The following is a 22,345-nucleotide window of genomic DNA, read 5'->3' as shown; positions in this document are numbered from 1 at the left end:
GTTTTTTAATTTCATCGCCAAAAAATACACAAAGACCCACAGCCCATTCATAAGAGTTACTTAGTAGAAGGCTTATACCATTTCGTCCATTTTGATGCCACTGTTTAACTATCATAGATGATCGCTTCGTTGAAGAATAATTCTCTTTACAAGAAAATAATGGATATCATTCCGATTTATCTTAATTATTAATCAACCCTTACCTATATCACAGGTTTTTGAAATGTTCTAAGATAATAACAATTGGTCGACTAATAGATCCTTCCTGATGCAATTTTATTCAATTTGTATGGTTATATCATTTTAATGAACTCTATTTCGACTAAAATAATTGTATTCTAATAATTGCGCTAAGTCGGCGAGTTTCTAGTCGCACTGTCCGAAAGTTAACGAATCATTTCCCATAGAAACATCGTCTAGGATGCATATGAAGCCGCAACGGCGTCGCCGGTTCGCCTAATCATTTGTTTCTTAGCCGGTCAACCCTCGGCGTCTCGTGGGGTGACGACCCTGTACGCCTGGTCGGAGCCTGGCGTGTATTTCGTATTTATTATTTATACGCCGACGAGTGTCTACATCCGGTGGATGTGCTCGACGGCAGATCCACTTCGTTAAAGGTACGCGGGACGTTCTTCTCGCGAAGAATTGTGTGCATGTACTGACCGAGGTTCTCTCCCCTTTCCCGCTCTAGCATTTCTAACGTAATGTACACCGACGAATTCGTTTCAATCAATTTAGCCCCGTCTGTCCGAGCGCAGTTAATCAGTTAGTTACCAATCGGCGACAAACTAGCCTCAATATGTTAATTCTTGATCTGATTAAGCCAAGAGCAACTCACAATAATTAATTGCGACTCCGGCGGCTGACTACCATTGAATCGGTTCGAATTATGCTGGTTTGTTTCGTTTACATCGGAGTTAAACGTTACAAGCGACGTAAAGGTAACGTTCATGATATATTTTGGTAAAATAAAACGAAGTAAATTTTGACTATCTTGTATTTATAAAATCCGCAGCTTTTGTTGTCACCATGTTAATTTGTTATCACGATTTTATGAAGTTATTGTTATGTTACTACTTCATAAAATATATTATTACGATCTTATAAAATTATTATTCAGGTAATAATTGTTAAGGTATTCTTTAGATAAAAAAAGCATTATTATTTAATCTATTAAATCTGAAAACGAATCTGCATTAATAAGTAATAGTTCTGCAGTTTCGATCAAATGGGTGATGAAGACTGCACCGAAGAAGCGCAATAGAATCAGGACAAAAAATGGCCATTTTAGGATCTTTCCAATTTAGAAAAGTCATCCCCAGGCGGAGATAGGATAGACATTCTTCGGGGGCTGTTCACGATCTATGTTTGGTTCGGTTCTTGCTACACGAACAAATAAATAATTAGAAGGGATACCATCTGTTCGAACGAGAGTGGACACACCGGTATTTATATCTGAATTACAACTATTTATATCGACGGCCCGTACGTTTCATTTATTATGTACGGGCACACGTCGTGGGGTGCGTACCCTCCTAAGTCGTTCACGAAAGCGAGCTTTTAATGAACGCACGTTGAAGCGCGCGGCGTCTGTCCTGCGGGAGTTGTCTGTCTAGTCTGTCTGTGCAACGTCTGTTCGCCGGCAATCGGCCAGCAAACTTTCCTGAGAGACGTGTAATTTTATTAGGCGGACAATCGGAAAAAGTTTACCACAATCCCACGGGAACTGCGACTGCGGGTATTAATAATTATTCCGTTCAAGCTCGCGTGTGTTCGGTGCTCCCCGGCCCTTTGTGTCGTTATTGTCCCGCAATAGCTGTGAGTCAGAATTCTAGGGACAACCAAAGGGGGAATATGATAATAATGTAAAAGTCTAAACGAAACATACGCGATGTGACTGACTGTGCTGGAGACAGCTTACGGTATCTTTTTTTTAAAACATTTTTATAGTGGTTTTATAGTGTCTGGTTTAAAGTAAACTTTTGGAAAAATTTACTAAGAAATATCAATATTTGGGAACACAGAGGCAAATTAAGCGAAGGTCTCGCAGAAGATGTAGACAATAATTGCTAGGTTCGTAACTTATTAATAGATTGCGAAAAATTAAAGATTCTAGTAGTTCGAGCCAAGAAAGAGTCCCTTTCTTTCTTCAATCATTTTAGTGATTTAAAGAAAATGATACACAAACAATGTTAAATTTTTTAAACTTTTCTGCGGTTTTAAGTGTCGTCTACTAATTTTTACGATAAATACATGAAAGTTGCAGTCTGCTGATTACTAAATACTTCGAAACAAAAGAATGATAATATTATCGCAGAATATAGTCCTCTAGCTTCGGTTAAGCGTTAGAGGTTTCGCGAAAACTTCATTTTCATTGAAAACTTTATTGCTCTCTGGTGGAAGCATTCTGGTGACCCACTACAAGATATCCAGTTAAAATTGGTAATGAATTTCTTTTGCAAAATGTACGGTAACATTTAATAAACCTAGCTTCTGTAATAAAAATTTTAATGAAATCAGCTTTCCGCCCACCCGTCGCGGCTTCCGGTTTAATCGGAACCGTGCGAGTACGCGTTCGCGAACTTTTCAAATTAATGTCCGAAGAGAGAATGCGTTTTTACATGGAAGATTTCGGTCTGACCGGAGAATTTTTCGTCAGACTAATTTCGCCCTGAATCGTCGACAGGGGATTTTTGTTCTATGGGCGTGTTCGCTCGTGACCTATTCGAACCAAGCTGGATAACGATTTGTTCTGTTCGTTGTTCGTTCGCAGATGAGAGGCAAAGCCTAGCCCTCGGTTTCTATTCGAGCGTAATCCATATGGATGGAGCAAACAGGAAGGGTTAAGGGGACAAGAAAAGCGTCGTTTCCCTGGTCCACGGCTCGGTTCACCGGATCGCGTTCGTCGATCAGGGATTGGCTTGATCTTACCGCGGCCAAACGTGAGTATCGTGTTACCTAACTGCCCTTAATTATCCATAGTTTAGTGTATCCACCCTTTAATCACGCTTTGTTCACTTGTTTGCCCTTCTCATCATTATAAAAAGATGTCGCCCGTGTCGCGAGACCTATCCTCCTATTTCTCACTTCTAGGAGTGTTTAAAGATTAAAACCAAGAACGCAAAACTAAAAACAGACGATCATTGTTCTTTTTATAGTATTTTTCGTCTATCGAAAATGTTGAAGCACTTCTGCTAAATGAGTTCATTTAGCTAAAAACCAAGTCCTAGTAATTTTTCAAATAACGTTCTGGAAATAAATATTTTTATAGCAACTTTTACGTTACATCGAATTACGTAGAAATTAATTTTCCAGCTTCCATTTTTTCATTAAAATGGAACATTTAAAACAGAGTTTTTGACCTCCTATAATGCGTTTTTGATGTTTTTTTTTCGTGTCAATGACAAACGATCAAGTTATGTAATACGCTTAAAATTAACATATCCGTATCCAAGTGTATTGATATGATAGAAGATCGTTGTACAATAGAACAATTACTTAGTTACAATACTAGAACAAATCCTTGTTGATCGTTCGAATGTGGATCTCCTTACATTCTCTAGCGTTCGCCAGCGGCATTAGTTTCGCTGCTTATCAAATGTACCTTCTTTGCTAAACGCAATGTACCTCCGTTATGAATCACTGAGACAACTTAGCAAACGAGAACTGTAGACTTCTTAAATATTATGCCAGGTGCTATGACTCTAAATAGCAACGTGCATAATATTAATTTGACTATCCTTTGTAGAAACCACGGGATCCTGAACGTCACACACGCGCGGCTGTGGTAATGCGTTAAACTGTGAGTACGTAAACAGATTTGGAAAATAGAGGAAAGAACGAATTTTATTTAAATTTAATGGAAATTAATGGCAGTTATATTTTTGTGGTTCGTATAAACGGTTTTCTTACCTGTTGAGTAAATAAAGAAATAACGATTTAGTAGGTCCTGTTTGAAATCTTCATCGCGAGTCGAACTCATCATTATTCGTTATTATATCGAGAACTCGAGTCTTAAGTTGAAGTAACTGGACTCGAAGTTACTGAAATATAGTGGTTGAAATAATGATAACGCAAAAAAATTCATCGCTTTGCCTCAATTCGATTGAAAGGTTCATTGATGTTTACATAATCTCGCCGCATTTACGATAATTCTGTAAATACAAATACAAAGATATTAATTGATCTCACATTTATTTCATAAAAAAATATGAAAGTTTTCGGAAATCGATACGACAACCATATTAACAAACATTATATTATTCAAACAATTATACGTTTCACCGAATGTGTTCCAATGAATCACCTGCTAATAACAAAATAGGTATTACGTAAAAACACGTTGTTATATCACAAAAATGAGATAAAACTATTATTGTTATTTCGGCCATTGTATTTCGGTGGCTCAGGCACGGAAGAAACGTGTAAAAAAATCTGATTGGACGGGGTCGATCGCGGCGAAGATTAATGTTCCATAGTTAGAGCTCCCATCCGCCCTCCTTCCTCACGGAATGGCGTCGGTCAGTTCAATTGTAGATGGGGTTTGAACGGTGAAAAGTAAAACGCCGTGGAACGGTGTCCCGAGTAAAACCGAAACTGTGTTTGGTGAATTTGCAGTGATTCGAAATTTACCAGTAATCGCTGTTGGCGCCGAGGATGGCGAGGAGCAGCAGCGGCACTGCACACGCATATCGTCGATGCACCGTCGTCGTTCATCGCGATGCCGTTGTCGCAGCTCGTAGTACGTCCCCTCGCGAATTACAATCGATCGGAATCGGGTACGGTAGGAACGGCAACGGCACTGGCACCTGCGGCAACACTAGCCACGCTACCAATTTCGATCGGGAAGAGGGTACGGCCGATTAGAGTCGCCCCTTGCGATAGAACTGTCGACCTGCACGTGATTCATGTAAGTCCCTTCACGCATGGTTCCATTTTCTTTCGTTCTTGCCGGACGGGAAACGCGGGATTTCACGGAAATCCGTGGAATACCGGTGGGTCTCCGTTTTCCAAAGCGCTGCGCGATCCTCTTTAAGCAATATTATCGGTTTTTACTGGCTACCGATCGTTTAATCGACAGTGCGTGATCGTCAGTGTTGCGGGAATCCAAGTCCTTTCAAAATTTCGAATGAGAATCTTTGTGAAATCTGAAACTACAGTCAGTTTTGTTATAAGTGCGTACACTGTTGAATAAACTGTAAATCTTTGGAGAAACTTATCGCTTTCTACGATTTTTCTTGTACTATTCGATTCTTTCATTTTTCTCTACTATTTTATATCGCGGCGACTTACGTTCGTCATAAGTTATAATTGATTTTTAATATAAATTTAAATTATAATGAGGTTTTGATGAAATTTTAAATGAAAATTTTAAACCTAATTCAGATTTTATTATTGTTACTTAAAAGTTAACAATCTAATTATAAATATAAAATTAGCTGGAAGATTTTATTTATAACTAATGTTTACAATTATTTTAAAATTGTTTAAATTAGAATTTCAGAGCATAAAAATTAAATTCGACAATTAAATGTAGGTTTGATCCGGATATTTCAATTAAATAGCAGTAGAGACAGGTGCTGGGATATTACATAGCTTCTTATCGCGGAGCTATTTATGAACGCGAGTGTATCCTTATTGATTGGGAGGATCGTTGCGGGATCGAAGGTCCGTTCGCAAGGAAATTGGCCATCGATATCCATAGAATTTTCGCAATAAACGTTGTCGTCGCTTCGGGAGAATCACTTCAACGTAGTCTCTGTACATGCATAGACATTAGTTCACGGTTCGTGACACCAATTTCATTATCAAACATCTGTGTAAGTTTAACTTTATTCTGCTTCTCTCTCTCTCTCTCTCTCTCTCTCTCTCTCTTTTTCTTGCTCTCCCGAAAGTTTGTCTTCTTTTCTGTGTACAATATCGTTCGGCAAGATACAATCGGAATTATATGAAATAATATTGGCGGGCAGAATTCGAACCCCGAGATCCGACGTTTGTTTACGAGCCGATTGATCTGTGCATACACACTAACACTGTTCCGTTCTACACAATCTTTAACGTTCAAACCTCGCGCGCCATTCGGGTCAGTTTGACCTAAATCGAATATTCACTTTGAACCATTCGGTGATTGGTGAAATATTACTTTGATCCCTAAGCCGTCGTTGGGATTTTCCGAATAAAATCTCTTATTGAACACGGTACATTAAAGTCTCTGAGCGGTGTGCGGAAACTGAGCTTTATTTGGAGAAACGCGAATATAATGTCAGATCTTGATTGAATCGTTTTTTTCTATTGGCCTTTATATCTACAAGAGACCCGAGCGATGAACATTTTGCTGAACTTGCAGTATTCTCGACGGAGATTTATCTCGGGTATGCATTTATTTTCTAAAATTGTCAAATAATTGTTTCGTTGTTTACGTAAACGATCTGTACCAGTATCGTTTAGAAATGTTGATCTATAAACTGAGGATTTGATGTACATATTTCGAAATAAAATGGATAAGTGGGGATTCAAGCATTTGATAGATAGTATTTGAAGCGCGTTTTGTTTGTTCGAATGGTGGCAACGCGACTGACGGTTAAGAAACACGTGCAAAAACGAAGTCGGAATTATGCAACAGCTTTGCGAACAATACGATGCAACGATTAAACAAAGAAAATGCGCGATAAACATAAGTCGTTATTAATATTGCCAGCGATAATTGCGACGAGCCTAGCCGTGAGCATCATACCTTCTACGACGAACCAAACAGTGATTCAGATTTATCTTTTAATCAGAATGTAACTGCGACTGTTACTCGATCGTCGCATATGTAATCGTCGAGTTTCTGTCCTGAGGACGAAGCTTGAATAATTAAAATTCAGCTACAAGACTAGAAAGCAATATTGTTGCTGTAATCGATAAATAGAGCATCCAATTCGATACACTATCTACTATATAGTAGATCGTTTTGCGTTAATAAGGATACTTATAAAATTAATAAGGATACTAAATTATCTTACAGCCAAATGTCGCTTTTTTCGATGGAGTTTGCGAAAATCCAGGAGCGAAATATTTGCGAATCCGTGATTGAATTATATAATCCTCTTAGGACACACGTAACCGGGCACAATGTCATACAAATTCGCTGCAACTATTGTTACGCTCCCGGTCAAATTCTCTTTGATTTTATTCTTCCCATTGCGCTGACGCAACGGCACGAAGATACGCGAAAATGATGGCAATTATTTATAATAGTGATCGCAACAGTTGATGTTCATAATAATGACCGCTATTTCAACTGGAATTACTCCTTAGATGTTTCATTAGCGTCTACTACGGACAATTGAAATTATATCTTTTTACTTTTAAACAATAACGCGATTTTGTTAAGTAATTGATATAAAAGTTGATTGATTGTAGTACAGACCAATCGTACATATCTAATTGCGATCAAGTAAATTAGTGCTAAATCTACTGGTGCATTTATCTTCATTTTTCCAATTTTTTTCACCAATTCCAACCGCCTCAACTCTGGCCGTTTTTATCATTTTACGGATTTATCAGTCATTGCGCGATAACTGTTTTTATTCAATGTGTAAAGCGGCTAGTTACGAGCGATTGATGATCATTGGTAGACTGCGGATTTTATGTACTAGCAGAAAAATGAAAATTATAGTAGTGATAATAAAAGAAATATAAAGTAGACTAAAAATAGTATTTAAAAGACAGTGTCAAGGTTAAAAAAAAACTGTCAACGTTGACGTATTGCTCTGAACTCATAAAAATGATTGAAAAAAAGAAGAAAACTTGCATTTGGCTCCTATGCTTTGTAACTGATGAAGACAAGTTTTATTTCTCACAAAGATCCGCGGTCTGATAATTAACTATACGCAAACTGATTCAATTGTTACATCATTCTTTTTCTTCAGTATCATTCAATGAACCAGGTGCGCATACAACCGGCTGCTATTTTTCTTAATTCTCTCTAGCTCCCCCCCCCCCTCCCCCCACCCTCTCTCTTTTTCTCTCCCTCTATCTTTTGCGCTTTTTATTCTTTTTTCGACGACCACGGTTGAGCACTATGTCGAGGACCTTGACATTATTCGCTGGCATATTGCTCGCTGTTACACGCGCGAACGCTTAAATAGTGCAAACGACGAATTATCGACCACATCGTGACTCTTTCTGTGCAAACCAGATGTTACAAGCATGCTTTAATAAAGGTGGCTGCGACTCGCAAGGGAAAAAATTGTTCCTCAACGATTTCAGAGGACACTGAGAACGATCCGCGACGTTCTCGGTTAACACGCTCGTTGTTGTTGATTCAGATCTTTCTACCGAACATTATGGTTTGGGAACATCAATTGATTGTCATTACCAGGCTCTAGAGTTTGTGAATTTACGAGTAGAGGTAAAAGTATAGTCAGAGTAGAAATTCAAAGGTGTCTCCTTGTTATGTTAACTCGTCTAATAACGCTCTCTAACAGATTTTAACTTTTATTAAGCACTTCGATAATCATTGATCAATTTTGATCGATTTTGATTCGTTGAGTATTAACTGAAGTGTCTTAATGTCTTTGAACATTATATCCGAACGTGTTTAAATGTTCACAATACTCTACAAAAATACAAAAACCATTATATGTGGGAGAATCTGCAAGATCGCCCTGCGTAAGAATTGTTTGCATAGCAGCGAAGATTCTTCAACTATAAAGTTAAACAAGATTTTATTCAATCCTTGGATGAAATTGATTGTCGCGAAAGCAACAACAAGGTAGTAGACCGATTAAGTTGAATAAAGCCACCCGAGCAAGATAACGCGTGCCGTACAAACACAAAGAGTTCGAAAGACTTGGCCTCGAAGCAACGAAGTTAGAGGGTGTGCTTCGAACTTGGCACCCTCCGACGAGCCGTCTCGTTTGTTATAAAACAAACGTACACGTTGCACTGATTACTAGAAAAATCGTCCCCAGCGTGTCTATTCAAAGTTCACAAGCACTTGCCTCCGTCTTGTCCCCCTCGTTTCGCTTCGATCTAACACGACAACCCTTTTTTCTCTTTCCGTTGCAGAAATCGAGAGGACGAGTGTATCTCGCAGAATGGATTCGTGCGGGGTCTACTTGTCTCAGCTGCGAGCGATGCTCGTGAGGAATCTGTTGCTGAAGAAGCGAGAGAAACGGAAGACCACGGTGGTACGTAGCATGCACCTTCTTGAAGCCGTCAGAACGATGGATCGTTAATTGTTTAATTGACGGTTACGGTAGAACATCGATTATCTTCTATGTCCTTTACGAAATTCTCTTCTAACTTCTAAATAACTTTCGTCTGTGTCAAAGTAATCTAGTACTAAAAATTTCAGTGGCGCGAAATTTGAAAGTGACACTCAGAAAAGGTCAGCCTTTATTTGTTCGTTTAACATTACGACCAAGGTTTTGTTTCGATCACAAATACCGCATCACAAGTAAGGTGTAAAATACAGCCACTTAACCGACCGATCACTGGACCGAATCGCTGTCATTGGCCAAGTAGCAGTCGCTATCCTTTGTGTCGTCGCGTCCACGGGGCCATCGAAAGCAAGCAGCAGGGGGGTGGCAAGGGATGCGGGAAAGTTTGGAGAAAACAGAAAAGTTCTCCACCCAGCCGACCCTTGGCCCAGTTGGCACGGAGCTCACGCAAAAACACCCACTGAAAACGAATTGGCAGTTCGCCCTCCCTTCGCTGCCAGAGCCGGCCCCGTGCGTCGTCGGGTCGAGCGCCGACACTTCGTCGCCATTCGATCAAAACCGTGTCCTGAACACGGTTTCCTTCTTCTCCCATTCTTCGCTTCACCTTTCTTTTTGTTCATACCCCTCCCACCCGTAGCTCCTCGACGATCGTCGCTCGTGGATTCAAATCCCGGCTCCAAGGCGTCTCGTGTGTCCATATTTCCCTCATCTCATTCCTACACTCCAACCCCTCCCTCCCACCCGCGCTGTCTTTTTTCGAATCCGCTAATACATATCCGATCGACTCAATGCACACGCCGACCTGGTACGTGGCCGAAGTCCAGCTTCGATCTTGATTCTCTATTAAAAGTGACGAGCCTGGAGAGCCGCCTAGCTAACGATCCGAGGCGAACGTGATTCCTCGGGATATTCTCTAGGGAAATTGATAGACGTTTTTCTGAAACGAGTATCTTACTTAATGATGCATATACTCTGCAACATGGACGAATTTTTCACCGCAAAATCTTATGAATTTGGAACGTTACGATAGCTATCTTCGTTGTTCAAATGTTGGATCTCCTTCAGCGTATTGAATCTGTGAAATATTCAGACTGAGGATTTGTTTAAGGAATGAAGAGAACGCCCATTTTGCTCTTATTTACTGCGATCGATAAAGAAAATTTTTATTTTGCATAAAGAACCGCAGTCTAGCAAATGTTCTGCCATAGTATTTCTCCCCTATTTTATCAATTTGTTCAGAATCTTGAAAGAGTACCTTCCTCTGTAAAGGAAGAAATAATTCCAGTCGCCATTATCCCATGCTGGTAGAAAAATTGCAGAAAAATTTGTAGTTTAGCCACAACGGATATATCGTCGGTAACCTTTGGCCTTAAGCCACGACGCCCTTTGAAATTAGTACGGGAGTGATCAACATTCGTAGCTGTTCCTCTTCATCACAGGAGAAAGTTCATTGATGAACTAGGGAACCCCATACCGATACAGGTTTTCACGGGATTTCGAGTGATCCAGTGGCATCGGTTGCTCATCGAACTTCTCTGTGGTCTTGCCAGGATAAAGGGTGGCCCGAAAGGGGCAGAGGAGCAAAGCGCGGTCCTAAATATAGCTCGTTAGAAGTAGAGAAAATCGATTTATACATAAAATAAGTATTCGCGTCTATACTTAGGTCCCGCCCTCCTAACGTGAGCCACTCGATTAAGATGCCTTCTACCATAAAATTGTTCGACCTCGGTTGCAGCGTCGAGAGCGGATAAAAAACAGACCTGCCAAGGAAATACTTTGTGCTGGCTCACAAAAAAGTAATTTAATATTCGATAATTAAAACTCCCCGGGAACACCGCACGGCGCGCAACGTTACCATAAATCTTGCGTTATTCTTCCTGGTTAAAGGAAGCGGACAAAGCGTAGGTCTTGTTAGCAGAACCGCTGTGATCCGAATTATCGGATGACATCGTCTATTCTTCCACGAGCATATTGAAGCGATAATTCGAGGAACAGTATCAGGAGCGACATTATTGCGAGAAAATGTTAATTTCGAAGCATTCAGTCGTAGGCGTTCGTCTCTTTTCAACAATGTAGAATAAGTTTTTGCTGACACACGCGCATCGTAAAGTTTCATTAGCACAGCGAATTATACAAGATCATTATTTTCTGGAGTAGAACTCGAAAGAAGGAATCGAGTCGAAGTTCGTTTTTCGCTTGACTAACTTCGATATATCGATGAACAATGCGATCCTTCGATGCTTTTGAAACTTCGGTGACTTGTTGCACAGAATTGTCAATTCTAGCCAACGGTAAAATATATTCATTTCAATTCCTTCTTTATTATCGTTGTAAAATAGTCGTATACAGTTTTGGAATTAACATTTGCGTGAATGTATAGTTTCTTGAAACTGCGAAAGAACAATTCACAAAAGTTTTACTTTAGAAATATGACACGAATATTTTATGTTGAGAATGAATCATTTGACAGATTTAAGATTGTCAATTTGCCAAATGCAAAATTTTCATCAAAGTTCAGTGTTCTTCTAAACATGTAATTGCTGAAGAAAGAAAATATAGTCTCATCGATAGTCGTCTGTGATCACGTAAAATCTCATAATTCAGCCGTAAGAGATTCGTAATTTTAAGACATTTAGAATATTTTTCATCGAGGCATATTTTTTTTACACTGAAAGAAGACTAGTACGGAAAAGCTGTTTGCAGCAGACTTTCAGAAAAGGAACGGTCTCTGTTTTAGTCTCTGTTTTTTTGCAATTGATATAGACAATTTTTATTTTGCATAAAACTAGTAATCTAGTAATCATCACGTGAATAAATGCGTTCGCTGACTCCAAAATAATTCTTTAAAGGTTAAAAACTGAATTATTTCTTCCTGGGAATCTTCTGCTTGTTCTCTTTGCCCCTGAAGATCCCTGGATCGATGACGTTGGTGGGCCCGTTGTTCCACATGGCGGTGGAGATGGTTTCAGTGGGATCGATAGTGGATGGCAGCAGGTGCGGACCGACGAGAAAATAGACTTGCTCGACCCAGGTGGGCAGGCTGAGCCCGGTGACGCAGCATTGCCACAAGGGCAGGCCTAGATGGACCAGCATCATCCGGAAGTAGACAGTGAAAGTATCGGCCAGATGGTACCATCGATCCGTATCCTCACGATGCAGCCAGATGCTCGGGCTCTCTTGGTCCGGTTTCGCTCTGTACACCAGACAGACCTTCGCCTTTCCGCTCTGCGGGTAGCACTGACTAATCTCGAACATCTTGCAACCCTGTGGGTTCCCCACCGAGAGCGAGGCTGCATTCTCAAGGCCCACGGTGCTCTTCGAGTCGACTTCTGCTCCTACATCGGAAGACTCCGACTTGGAACAGTCCGGTTGCGGGTCTTTGATGGCGGAGTACCGTTTTAGAGAGGAGAAACTGTTAATTTCCATGCGGCCCACGGAAAACTCCTCGCCTGTTGACGCGTGGTAAAGCAAAACGAAGATTAGTATAATAATAGAGCAGCCATAGGGAGATTTTTGAGAAAGACTGATTCATAGCCTTGATCAGATTTATTTCGGTATGATGACGGATCAAAGTAGATGATAAACGTACTAACTTAATTAGACTATGAGTTTTAATAGAAAATACAGTACAAAACTGAAACTACTGGGATTAAATAATGAAGAAATAACATCTTTAATGATAAGGAATTTTGTATCGATTGAAAATATGAGACATTTTTCGTGATAAATAATAAATAGGAATACAATTTACAGTAAATAATCTGGGCTTGTTACAAAATGTCTGCAGTAAATGATTTATTTGTCGAGAAAGGAGTTCCAGCATTACTGCGAAATCAGCCATACGGCAAGGAATTATGCAACTACGTGCACTTGTCGGATACCTTTCCAAGCAGCTTCGAACCTCGGCATATTTTCTCCAGGGTTTCCCGGGAAAGGCGACGAAGAGTATCGAGCCGAAATAATAGGCGGAGGTTCGAAGGAACGGAGATCTAAAGGGTCAGAGGTGGAATTCGAGGGAAAAGGATCGTCGAGAGGGTCTCTCGGATAATTCTCCGGAGAGTAATACCTGCTATCTCGAGGTTCCAAAGAAGCTGGAAACCGTCGATCGAGAGGTAGAAGTTCCTCAGATCTTCGGGGAGCACGCAACAATGCCGTTGTTCCCAGTTGGCAATGGCGGTGGCCTCGCATCCGTTCCTCCTATCGACTCGCACGTTCTTCACGTACGGCACATTCTCGAGGACCTTTACCACACCCAGCGTGAGGTTCTCGTAGAACGCGTCCTCGGTAACGACGTCCACGAAAAAAGACATTGGCACCCCTTTGTCTTCGCACCCGCTCCTAACGGTGTCCCCGGATTTGCATTCGTTTGATCGGCAATCCCGTCGCGTTCCCTCTTCACGTTCTTGAATTATATCTCGACTGACTCTGGAGATGTTGTTTTGCACACTCCATGAAAGCCGAAAACATTTAACGAATCGCGATGATTTTTTAAAGGATATTTTCAAGATTCTAATAAAATGGGAGAAGTACTTATGGTTACAAGCACGTGTAAATTAGATTACTTATGATTTGCAAATTTCCGTATTCTTCCCATACGATATATTTGAAATTTATTCTAGTTCTTATAAAATAATTCATGAGACAAGGAACTGCATAGAAACATTTTGAATCTGATTTATTCTGCAGCCAGAGTTCATCGAATGAATGCTTGGCATGCAGAGACACCGAACGATGTATATTCATACGATACAGTAAATAATGTAGACCTGCGAGTCAACTACATTTTTATGTGTGCGGGGGAAGAGCTTTTTATATCTTTTACTAATTATTTCAGGGCCTACGCATTTTTGCAAAGAACATCGTACATCTTATTTCCATTCTGACGCAGTTGCTACTAAAAACGAATTGGACACTTGTTTGAGGGCTTATGCAACGGTAGGGGGAAAGGTTCAATACTTACACTGAAAGCGAAACATTCTTTTCAGGTCAGGTCAACCCGAATAAGGATTAATTCAATAAGATCATCTTCCCAAGCGAAATTCTTAAGAAGTATAGAACACTCAAATGCCTTTTAACCTTAGCATACTCATCAAATCGAGAAATGCAGTCCCGTAAACAAAATTGAATAGTATTTTTCTATAAATGCGAAGCTTGAGAATCTTGTTTTAAATTGCAGTTCCGGAAGAAATTATTTGATTACTTCACTTACGCTGAATCACATTGGGTGCCAATTAAAATTACTAAGTTCATTGAAATGATTCTTTAAAATTGTATATTTCTCTTAACTCTTCTATTATAGAACATTGCGTAACTCTAAAAATGTATACTTGTAATTTCATTTGTAACTTTCCTTTTATTTAATCATTAAAATTATACGTTGATTTACTGTCACTTTTAAATAATTTCTTGATAATAGAAATATAGATTTCTCAATTTCAATCACGTTATACACTTTTCATGTCCTTTGTTGTTACACAGATTTTACCTCAAATAATTGTGTTATGGGGGATTAAAAGTTACAAGCTAATCGTTAGCAGGCACAATGTAAATTAGACGATCTTACGAATCTTTCACCCCTTGAAAATCGAGTTTTCTTCCTCACGATGTTGAAAATTCGGTTGAAAATTCGCGAGCTGAGGTTGAATTCGTTAGTTCCTACGAATCGAGGGCAGTTGGCCCAAGTGTGACTGGTTCAGCCAGTTGTTGATTTCCATGGTGACCGAATATCAAAGCGAAGACCGGCTTATTCTCTGGTCACAGGGGGTTGTATCGAACGCTTGCGCAGGTTCGGTCGCACGACAGGTGTGGGAGACCGTGCAGGTGGGTTAATTGTTATGCAGGCACAGGAGAGTTCGCTTTCAATGGTACCCCGGCAATTTCGAATTGAGATAATCCCATAGAATGTCGTAATGTGCATTACGAACTATCAATTGTGGCTGAAAAAAAGCTCCCGTGTTCCCTTTACATACATCATCGTTCCCCCTTCTTTTTTTATTAATGCCGGTGCCCCTTTTCTGAAACGTTTTTCACCCTCGCGCGCTGAAATGACCTCTTGTCTCCTCTTTTACCCTGCAAAATTTTCACGTCTCCATCCTATGAAGTTTTGTGCGCAAACAGAAAAGCGTAATTCAATTGTTAAAAGAAATTTCATTCAAACTGTGGTTTAAAATTTGAAAAAAAAAACGGAACAATAAACGATCCATTTAGGTATTAACAGGTAATATAAATATGTTACACTTATCGCGAATGTTGTCACGTGAAATAAATTTTCCAAAATTTTTATAGGAGATCTTTTTGCCTCTCTACACTCTGGGCATCTTGATCGTGCTGAAAGTGTTACCCCCGAACCCGAATTACCCGGCGATGCTGACGCAGAGACAAGAGGGTGGTTTGTTCGAGGCACTCAGTGGATACAAGAACAACACGATTGCCGTTGTTCCAAACTCGACCGAAACTTTGGTGTGTATTCAATTTACAGTTTCTGTGAATCGTTTTATACTCCTCTTCGGGATCATAGTACTCGAATGCTTCCTCTAACCGTCCATTTCATTTCAGACCTTCTTGAATTCGATGAATACTCTGTGGTTGTCGATGTGGGATCGTCCAGGAAAACTACCCTTGAATTTCCTGGTGTTCGACAGTAAGGACGACCTGCAGGCTGCATACTGGAGGGATCCCTACAGTATACCCCTAGCCGTGATCTTCGAAGATTCGCAGCCTATATCTCAGCGGCTTCTGTAAGATAATAATTGAATATCACTATAATCAGAAAAGGATGACGCTGATGCGAGCCTTATGTTACTAATCAAAATGTTCTCTTCAATATGTCTGAAGAAGGTGAAGGTTGAAAGTTTAGGCTCCCATCAATGCAATTACAGATATATATACACGTACATATTATAAGCAGACTGGAAAAGCAAAAGTTTGATAGAAATGCTTTTCCTCCTTTAATCAGTTTCGAAGGTGAAAATAGACATTATTTTTATATATCATATCTACAGATCATGCAGCAAGATCTTGGAAGTTGAATAATTAGGCCGTACATGTTAACTAAGTACCAATTGCACTTTTATGTTATGTTCTAGGTATGAGATCAGAACTAATCCATTATACACGAATCCACCCTCACCGACCGAACTGTATTCCGCCTCAATTAACTGTAGAAAGGACACCAGCCATTGGATAGGAGGTGCATTGTCGATAGAGACTGGTGGATCATGTCCTGTCAACAATTATTTGCACTCTGGATTTTTGGCATTGCAATTGATAATGGATATTACGAAGATAAGAGTATGTATCACTATATTTAAGTTATTCAGTGTTATTGCAGTTTGTGATCCCAGAGCTTTTTCTTTAAAACAATCTTGCCATTTAGCTTTTGTATATTGGAGCTTTACATTTACTTCATACGCATACGGAAAAGAATAGTGAGATATTAATGGAATCGTGTGTGTTGGTCATTTACAGCTAGATACAGGGAACACAGATGTAACTGTACCGGATGTTCAACTGGAAATGTTTCCAAAAGAAGCTTTCACTGCAGGTAACTATACAGGATATTCTACATAGAATTGATTGTTATTTCTGCACGTTAAGTAACGAAGGCTATCTAACTAATACTAAAAAGAATATAGTAGATTAACAAAAATAGAAGAAAAATAATAGGTTTAGGAATGAAATACTTGAAAAATATATGTTTTCTTTGTTTCGTGAGCACACTTCTAAGAATATCTTTTATTTAGACTGGATGCTGGCCTTTAGAGTTGTTATACCTCTCTTTATGGTACTGGCTATCTCACAATTCGTCACTTACCTCCTGATCCTGATAGTTGGTGAAAAGGAGAAAAAGATCAAGGAAGGAATGAAGATAATGGGCCTAAGAGATTCTGTCTTTTGGTAGGTCTATGGTAGAATGTGATTATGAGACTGATAGATTTCCTTTCTTCTGTTGAGCATGTATATTCGGACGAATATGTATTTTGCATGAAATGGTAGACAAAAGTTTACATGCAAGGTAGACAATTCTTGTGGATAAGTAACAACGCTATTATCTTTTTCATTACAGGTTGTCGTGGTTCATTATCTACAGCATTTTCGTCTTACTGCTTTCTGCCGTTGGGGTCATACTACTTTTTACACTTCAGATGTTTCAACACACACACTTTTTACCTATATTCCTTTTAGTAGTGCTCTACAGTTTCTCCATAATCATGTTTGCTTTCATGATAACACCTTTCTTTGACAAGTCAAGGGTAAGCATCGATTAGTCGAGCAAGTTCCAAACAAATTAGTTGGCCAGTTTAAGTACTACTCAACGTTCCAATTCTAGACTGCCGGTGTGCTAGGCAATTTTGCTGTCACGATACTAAGCTTCATGTACTTCATCCAAGTTTTCGTGAACGACTCCAGTTCTATTTACTTTTGGGTGGTATCGCTCCTCAGTCCAACAGGTGTTGCTTTGGCAATGGATAAGGTTGGTATTTAAGCCGAATCTGTTTCAATATTAAACAAAGTAATCGTTATAAACATTGTATGGCTGTTTCTGCAGGCTCTCGTGTTGGATCTACAGGGAGAAGGAGTTAACTTCGATAATCTTTGGTCTGGTCCCGGAATACCGTTTGGAGGGAGTCTTATTATGATGACATTAGACATCTTTTTGTATGCTTGCTTAGCTTATTACTTCGACTGCGTTGTACCTAGTAAGTATACTCGTTTATTCTCTGCAAAATCGTTATCGATGATAACATAATTAAATTATCCCTAGGCGAATATGGAGTTAAAAGAAATCCCTGGTTCTGCTTCTTACCGAGCTACTGGTGTCAGAGAAAAACTCCACGGGTGGGTTCACAGTACGAAAAGAAACAGGAGGGAAAAAGTAGAGAAAACCTTGGTTTACAGTCGTACTTGCAGGTACCATCATCGAATGGCGAATCAAATTCTTTCATACCGGGTGAAGAAACCAACCGTGACGTCGAACCGGTGGTAAGGGAGATGAAAGGTCGCGAAGCGATCAGGATAGTCGACCTTTACAAGTCTTATCAAAAATGTCGTAAGCCAGAGACTAAAGCTGTAAATGGTATCAACCTGACCATTTATGAAGGACAAATAACCGCGATACTCGGTCACAACGGGGCTGGCAAGACGAGTCTCTTCAATATATTAACTGGCTTGACTGCACCAACTGCTGGTACTGCTTTAATTTTCGGTTACGATGTCAGAGATTTCCAGGATATGCAACTTATTAGAAGTATGACTGGTGTTTGTCCGCAACATGATATTCTTTTCGATCTCTTGACTCCTCGGGAGCACCTCGAATTCTTTGCTGCTGTGCGAGGAATTCCTAGATCAATGATAGAACACGAGGTACGCTCTATCAATCTTCTTTGGACTGTATTTATGTAGACTTAACATCATAATACATTTTGCAATTGTTGCTAGGTGAAGAAAACTTTGAAAGACATTGACCTGTCCGAGAAAGCTGACACCTTTGCAAAGTATTTAAGCGGCGGTCAGAAGAGGAAATTGTCCGTAGGTATCGCCATTATCGGTGATCCAAAAATTATCATCCTCGATGAACCCACCGCCGGAGTGGATCCTTATTCCAGAAGACAAATGTGGTCCTTCCTGCAATCTAGACGTCACGGCAAAGTAATATTGTTGACAACTCATTTTATGGACGAAGCTGATATATTAGCGGACAGGAAAGCAGTAATCAGTAAAGGGAAATTGCGATGCTGTGGGAGTTCTTTATTCTTGAAGAATAAGTTTGGCATCGGGTATCATTTAACGTAAGTCTAGAATATTGGAAAAAATAGAGCATATCTTTCGTTTGGTATGTTCAAATAGATGATAGAAATTTTCACAGATTGGTGCTTGAGGGAAATGCAAGGGAGCCCGCCATTAACAGACTGGTAATCTCTCACGTATCAAAGGCAGAGAAAGCGAGACGCCACGGTCGAGAATTGAGCTTCATTTTGCCTCATAATTCCGTGGAGAGTTTTGCACCACTTTTCTCAGCCATAGAACACGAGATCAAGACCAGAGCAAGTAGATTAGGTATCAATAGCTACGGAGTGTCGATGACTACTCTGGAGGAAGTATTTCTGCACCTAGAGAAAGACGAGGGCACAGAGTGTACTATGGACAATTTATCCAAGAAAATGGTACGCAATCGTGCATTGAGCAGATCACTGTCGTTGCAGTCTAAGAGCACGTCCTACCAAAGTTTGCAAAACGAAGGCGTCACTGTCCAGAATGACAACCAAGCGAAAGGTAAGTTCATTTTAATGTATCTGCAGTGTTAATCAACTGCGGGATATAAATTTGTCTACGCCATTTAAAGGGGAGTTACCAGACGGCATCCATAACGATAGAAATCCTCCCGTTCTCGGCCTCGGATTAGACCCCATAAAGATCCGGCCTAACTTCCTACAAACCCTATACGCTATGCTTCGCCTAAGGATACTCAGGCTTTTCAGAAACATGCAGTTTTTGTACTTCACCATCGTTGCGCCTCTTTTGTTAATTGCTCTTGGCCTGCATTTGAACAGCCTTCAAACTGTCGAGGTGAAAATGCAATCTCTGAAATTAAACACTGGTATGTCACATCACTTTTACAAACTATCAAGACATTCAACAAATTTTATAATATTCAAGCCGACATGCTTTTTTCTTAACAGATACCTACGGCAATGAGACCAAACTTTTGTACGTCAACAATACCGATCACGATATCACAGCTTTGATCGAGGGGATAGGTCAGGATGTTAGATACATTGAAGAATACGATGGAGATTTCGCCAACTTATTAAAAGTCGCACCTCACGTGGCTGTCTTCAGTGTTAACGAGTACAGCAAACACAAAATTAATTTGACCGTCGCTTATAATGACACTATGCAACATTCTCTACCGATTTTGATAAACCTACTGTCCAACACCTACCATAGGTAAGACTGTGTATTTTCTTATATGCTGTGAATATTTAAAAGGCTTTTAACACCTGAAATTTATTACTTTTGACTAGGTTGCTCTTAGGTAACGAGAAGTTAGAATCAATAAGGGTTAAAACCCATCCTTTCCAACAAACATCTCAACCACAGGAGTTTAACATCGGTACGGGCAGCACTGCTTTATTCATTGGGATGAATTTTGTCCTGTTACCAATCATTCTAGTCGTGGATATGGTCTACGATCGGGAAGTAAGATTAATTGATATATGTATTAACCCTTATCGCTCCATCTGACAGTAATTCTGTTAAGCTTAAGGCAGCGTTCTTTAAAATTCTTGGAATGATAAGGGCTAACTATGTTATATGTCAACCGTATGAATATATGTTTTTAATATTTAACATTGTTTGTTTGTAGATAAAAGCGAAAAATCAACTTCGCGTAAATGGTCTGTCGTTTTCAATATACTTTCTGACCTACTTTATTGTACTTGTCGGCCTGATAACGTTCATCTGTCTCTGTATACTCGGCATCATATTCCTCTTCGATGTGCCTTCGCTTCAAGAGATACCAGCACTCATCACTCTCGGTGGTCTGTTAATGCTCTATTGCCCAGCGTCCGTGCTCTTCTCCACGTGTCTCAGTTACATGTTCGACAAAATGGATTCTGCACAGAGTATTTTACCCAATATTGCCACCTTATTCGGGGCTATACCCTTTATACTAGTTATGAGTCTTGACATGTTGGGTGTTAGTAAGTAATAATATTGAGTAATTTATTTTTACAATTAATGTTTTGTAATATTAGTAACTAGAAGGTTTGCAATACTTAAACGTGATTCGATGATTGATTTCCTGATAATATTGATTGATCTTACAGGTGCAGCGTTCGTCCTGCACGTGATCTTCTCTTTGATAAATACATTATACGTGCCATATGCTGCTGTATACTATGTCGGACGAGTCCATCTCATGTGCTCCATCAACGCCGCTTGCCACCATCTAACCATGTCTGATTATCTAACTACAGAAATAATTATAATGGCCTTTGGGGTGCTTCTGCACTGCCCGGTGTGGTTCTTTATACTTTTGATATTGGATACCAGAAAGAGTGGCGGCAACGTAAGAGATATTTTCAAGCATTTTCTGGTTAGTATCATTACTTTACTTTCTGTATTCTGTAAACTGATATCAAACCACTACTAAAATACTATTTCATGCATTCATAGCGTAATGGTGGTTCTGTGGGCGAAGAAATAATGGAAAATGCGGATGTTGGAGAACACGAGGATGCGGACGTTAAAGCCGAGAGGCAGAAAGTTTTTAATCTCATTACTTCTTCATCCGTTCAAGAACCACCTGTAGTTCTAGTACAGGTATGAATTTCAAGAAATCATTAAAATTCTATATTTCTGTAACTAAATTGGCATCGTTTATTCCACAGAATCTCAGAAAGGAGTACCGATACAGAGAATTAGGTTCCTGTGGTTGTTGCTCGAAGCAGGACGAAGAAGCCAGTCAAGTACAACGAAAAGTTGCTGTACGAAACCTTTCGTTAGCAGTCGAACCAGGAGAGGTGTTCGGTTTGTTAGGACACAATGGTGCTGGCAAAACCACTACAATGAAGATTATCATAGCAGAGGAAGCGGCCACACGAGGTAGAGTACATATTGGTGGTCACAACATCAACTCCAATATGTCAGAAGCGTTTAGACAGATGGGCTACTGTCCTCAACATGATGCTCAGTGGAAAAATATCACTGTCAGGGAACATTTAGAATGTTATGCTGCCATACGTGGTGTACCATGGGGAGATATCGGCAGGTACTGTACTTTTTATCTTACCAGTTAGAGATCATTTTCTAACAATGTCTACAAAGATGAAAAACTTGAATTGTATTTTCTTTATAGAATTGTAGACTTGTATTTGTCCGGATTACAAATTCACGAACACGCCGACAAACAGACCCAGGAATGCTCGGGAGGAACCAAAAGAAAACTCAGTTTTGCTATGGCAATGATAGGCGGTCCAAAAGTCGTTTTAATGGACGAACCCAGCACAGGGATGGATCCTAGATCGAAAAGGTTCCTGTGGGATACAATTCTAGCTAGTTTTCAGGTATCTATCAAAATGTAATGCTTGTTACCGTCGTTGAACGGTTTAACTGGGTCATGATAATAAATCATT

The 22,345-nt window shown here is 39.8% G+C and overlaps 2 protein-coding genes across 4 annotated transcripts in view; one reads left to right on the top strand and one right to left on the bottom strand.

Annotated features, from left to right (window-relative positions):
• Positions 1–22,345, top strand: part of LOC144474423 (cholesterol transporter ABCA5) — a 30,982-nt gene that overhangs the window by 4,133 nt on the left and 4,504 nt on the right. The window contains exons 2-23 of one of the 3 annotated variants that reach the window (XM_078189244.1): positions 2,774–2,942; positions 9,055–9,176; positions 15,495–15,668; positions 15,765–15,946; positions 16,295–16,499; positions 16,677–16,752; positions 16,952–17,105; positions 17,275–17,461; positions 17,539–17,682; positions 17,758–17,908; positions 17,974–18,047; positions 18,120–18,572; positions 18,648–18,997; positions 19,075–19,481; positions 19,552–19,806; positions 19,889–20,156; positions 20,234–20,408; positions 20,575–20,911; positions 21,038–21,306; positions 21,387–21,533; positions 21,602–21,981; positions 22,069–22,276. In XM_078189244.1, coding sequence (XP_078045370.1) covers positions 2,825–2,942; positions 9,055–9,176; positions 15,495–15,668; positions 15,765–15,946; positions 16,295–16,499; positions 16,677–16,752; positions 16,952–17,105; positions 17,275–17,461; positions 17,539–17,682; positions 17,758–17,908; positions 17,974–18,047; positions 18,120–18,572; positions 18,648–18,997; positions 19,075–19,481; positions 19,552–19,806; positions 19,889–20,156; positions 20,234–20,408; positions 20,575–20,911; positions 21,038–21,306; positions 21,387–21,533; positions 21,602–21,981; positions 22,069–22,276 — 4,836 coding nt within the window. In that variant the 5' untranslated portion in view covers positions 2,774–2,824. Of the gene's footprint in view, positions 1–2,773; positions 2,943–9,054; positions 9,177–15,494; positions 15,669–15,764; positions 15,947–16,294; positions 16,500–16,676; positions 16,753–16,951; positions 17,106–17,274; positions 17,462–17,538; positions 17,683–17,757; positions 17,909–17,973; positions 18,573–18,647; positions 18,998–19,074; positions 19,482–19,551; positions 19,807–19,888; positions 20,157–20,233; positions 20,409–20,574; positions 20,912–21,037; positions 21,307–21,386; positions 21,534–21,601; positions 21,982–22,068; positions 22,277–22,345 lie in introns of all 3 variants that reach the window. The other 2 variants (XM_078189243.1, XM_078189242.1) reach the window with 2 other exon arrangements.
• Positions 11,791–14,291, bottom strand: LOC144474427 (tubulin polyglutamylase complex subunit 2). The gene is made up of 3 exons (XM_078189252.1): positions 14,170–14,291; positions 13,276–13,634; positions 11,791–12,658 (listed from the first exon to the last, which is right to left on the bottom strand). The coding sequence occupies exons 2-3, from the start codon at positions 13,517–13,519 to the stop codon at positions 12,072–12,074; spliced, it is 831 nt and encodes a 276-aa protein (XP_078045378.1). The 5' UTR covers positions 13,520–13,634; positions 14,170–14,291; the 3' UTR covers positions 11,791–12,071.

This window comes from Augochlora pura, chromosome 8 (genome assembly GCF_028453695.1).
Source record: "Augochlora pura isolate Apur16 chromosome 8, APUR_v2.2.1, whole genome shotgun sequence".
NCBI classification, from domain to species: Eukaryota; Metazoa; Arthropoda; class Insecta; order Hymenoptera; family Halictidae; genus Augochlora; species Augochlora pura.
This window is presented reverse-complemented; position numbering and strand designations above follow the sequence as displayed.

Bases quoted from the DNA above. Each gene is read 5' to 3' on its own strand.
- LOC144474427 (XM_078189252.1), bottom strand. From the start codon at position 13,519: ATGTCTTTTTTCGTGGACGTCGTTACCGAGGACGCGTTCTACGAGAAC. The intron at 12,659-13,275 runs GTATTACTCTCC...ACGCGTCAACAG, and splicing joins TTGGAACCTCGAGATAGCAG to GCGAGGAGTTTTCCGTGGGC.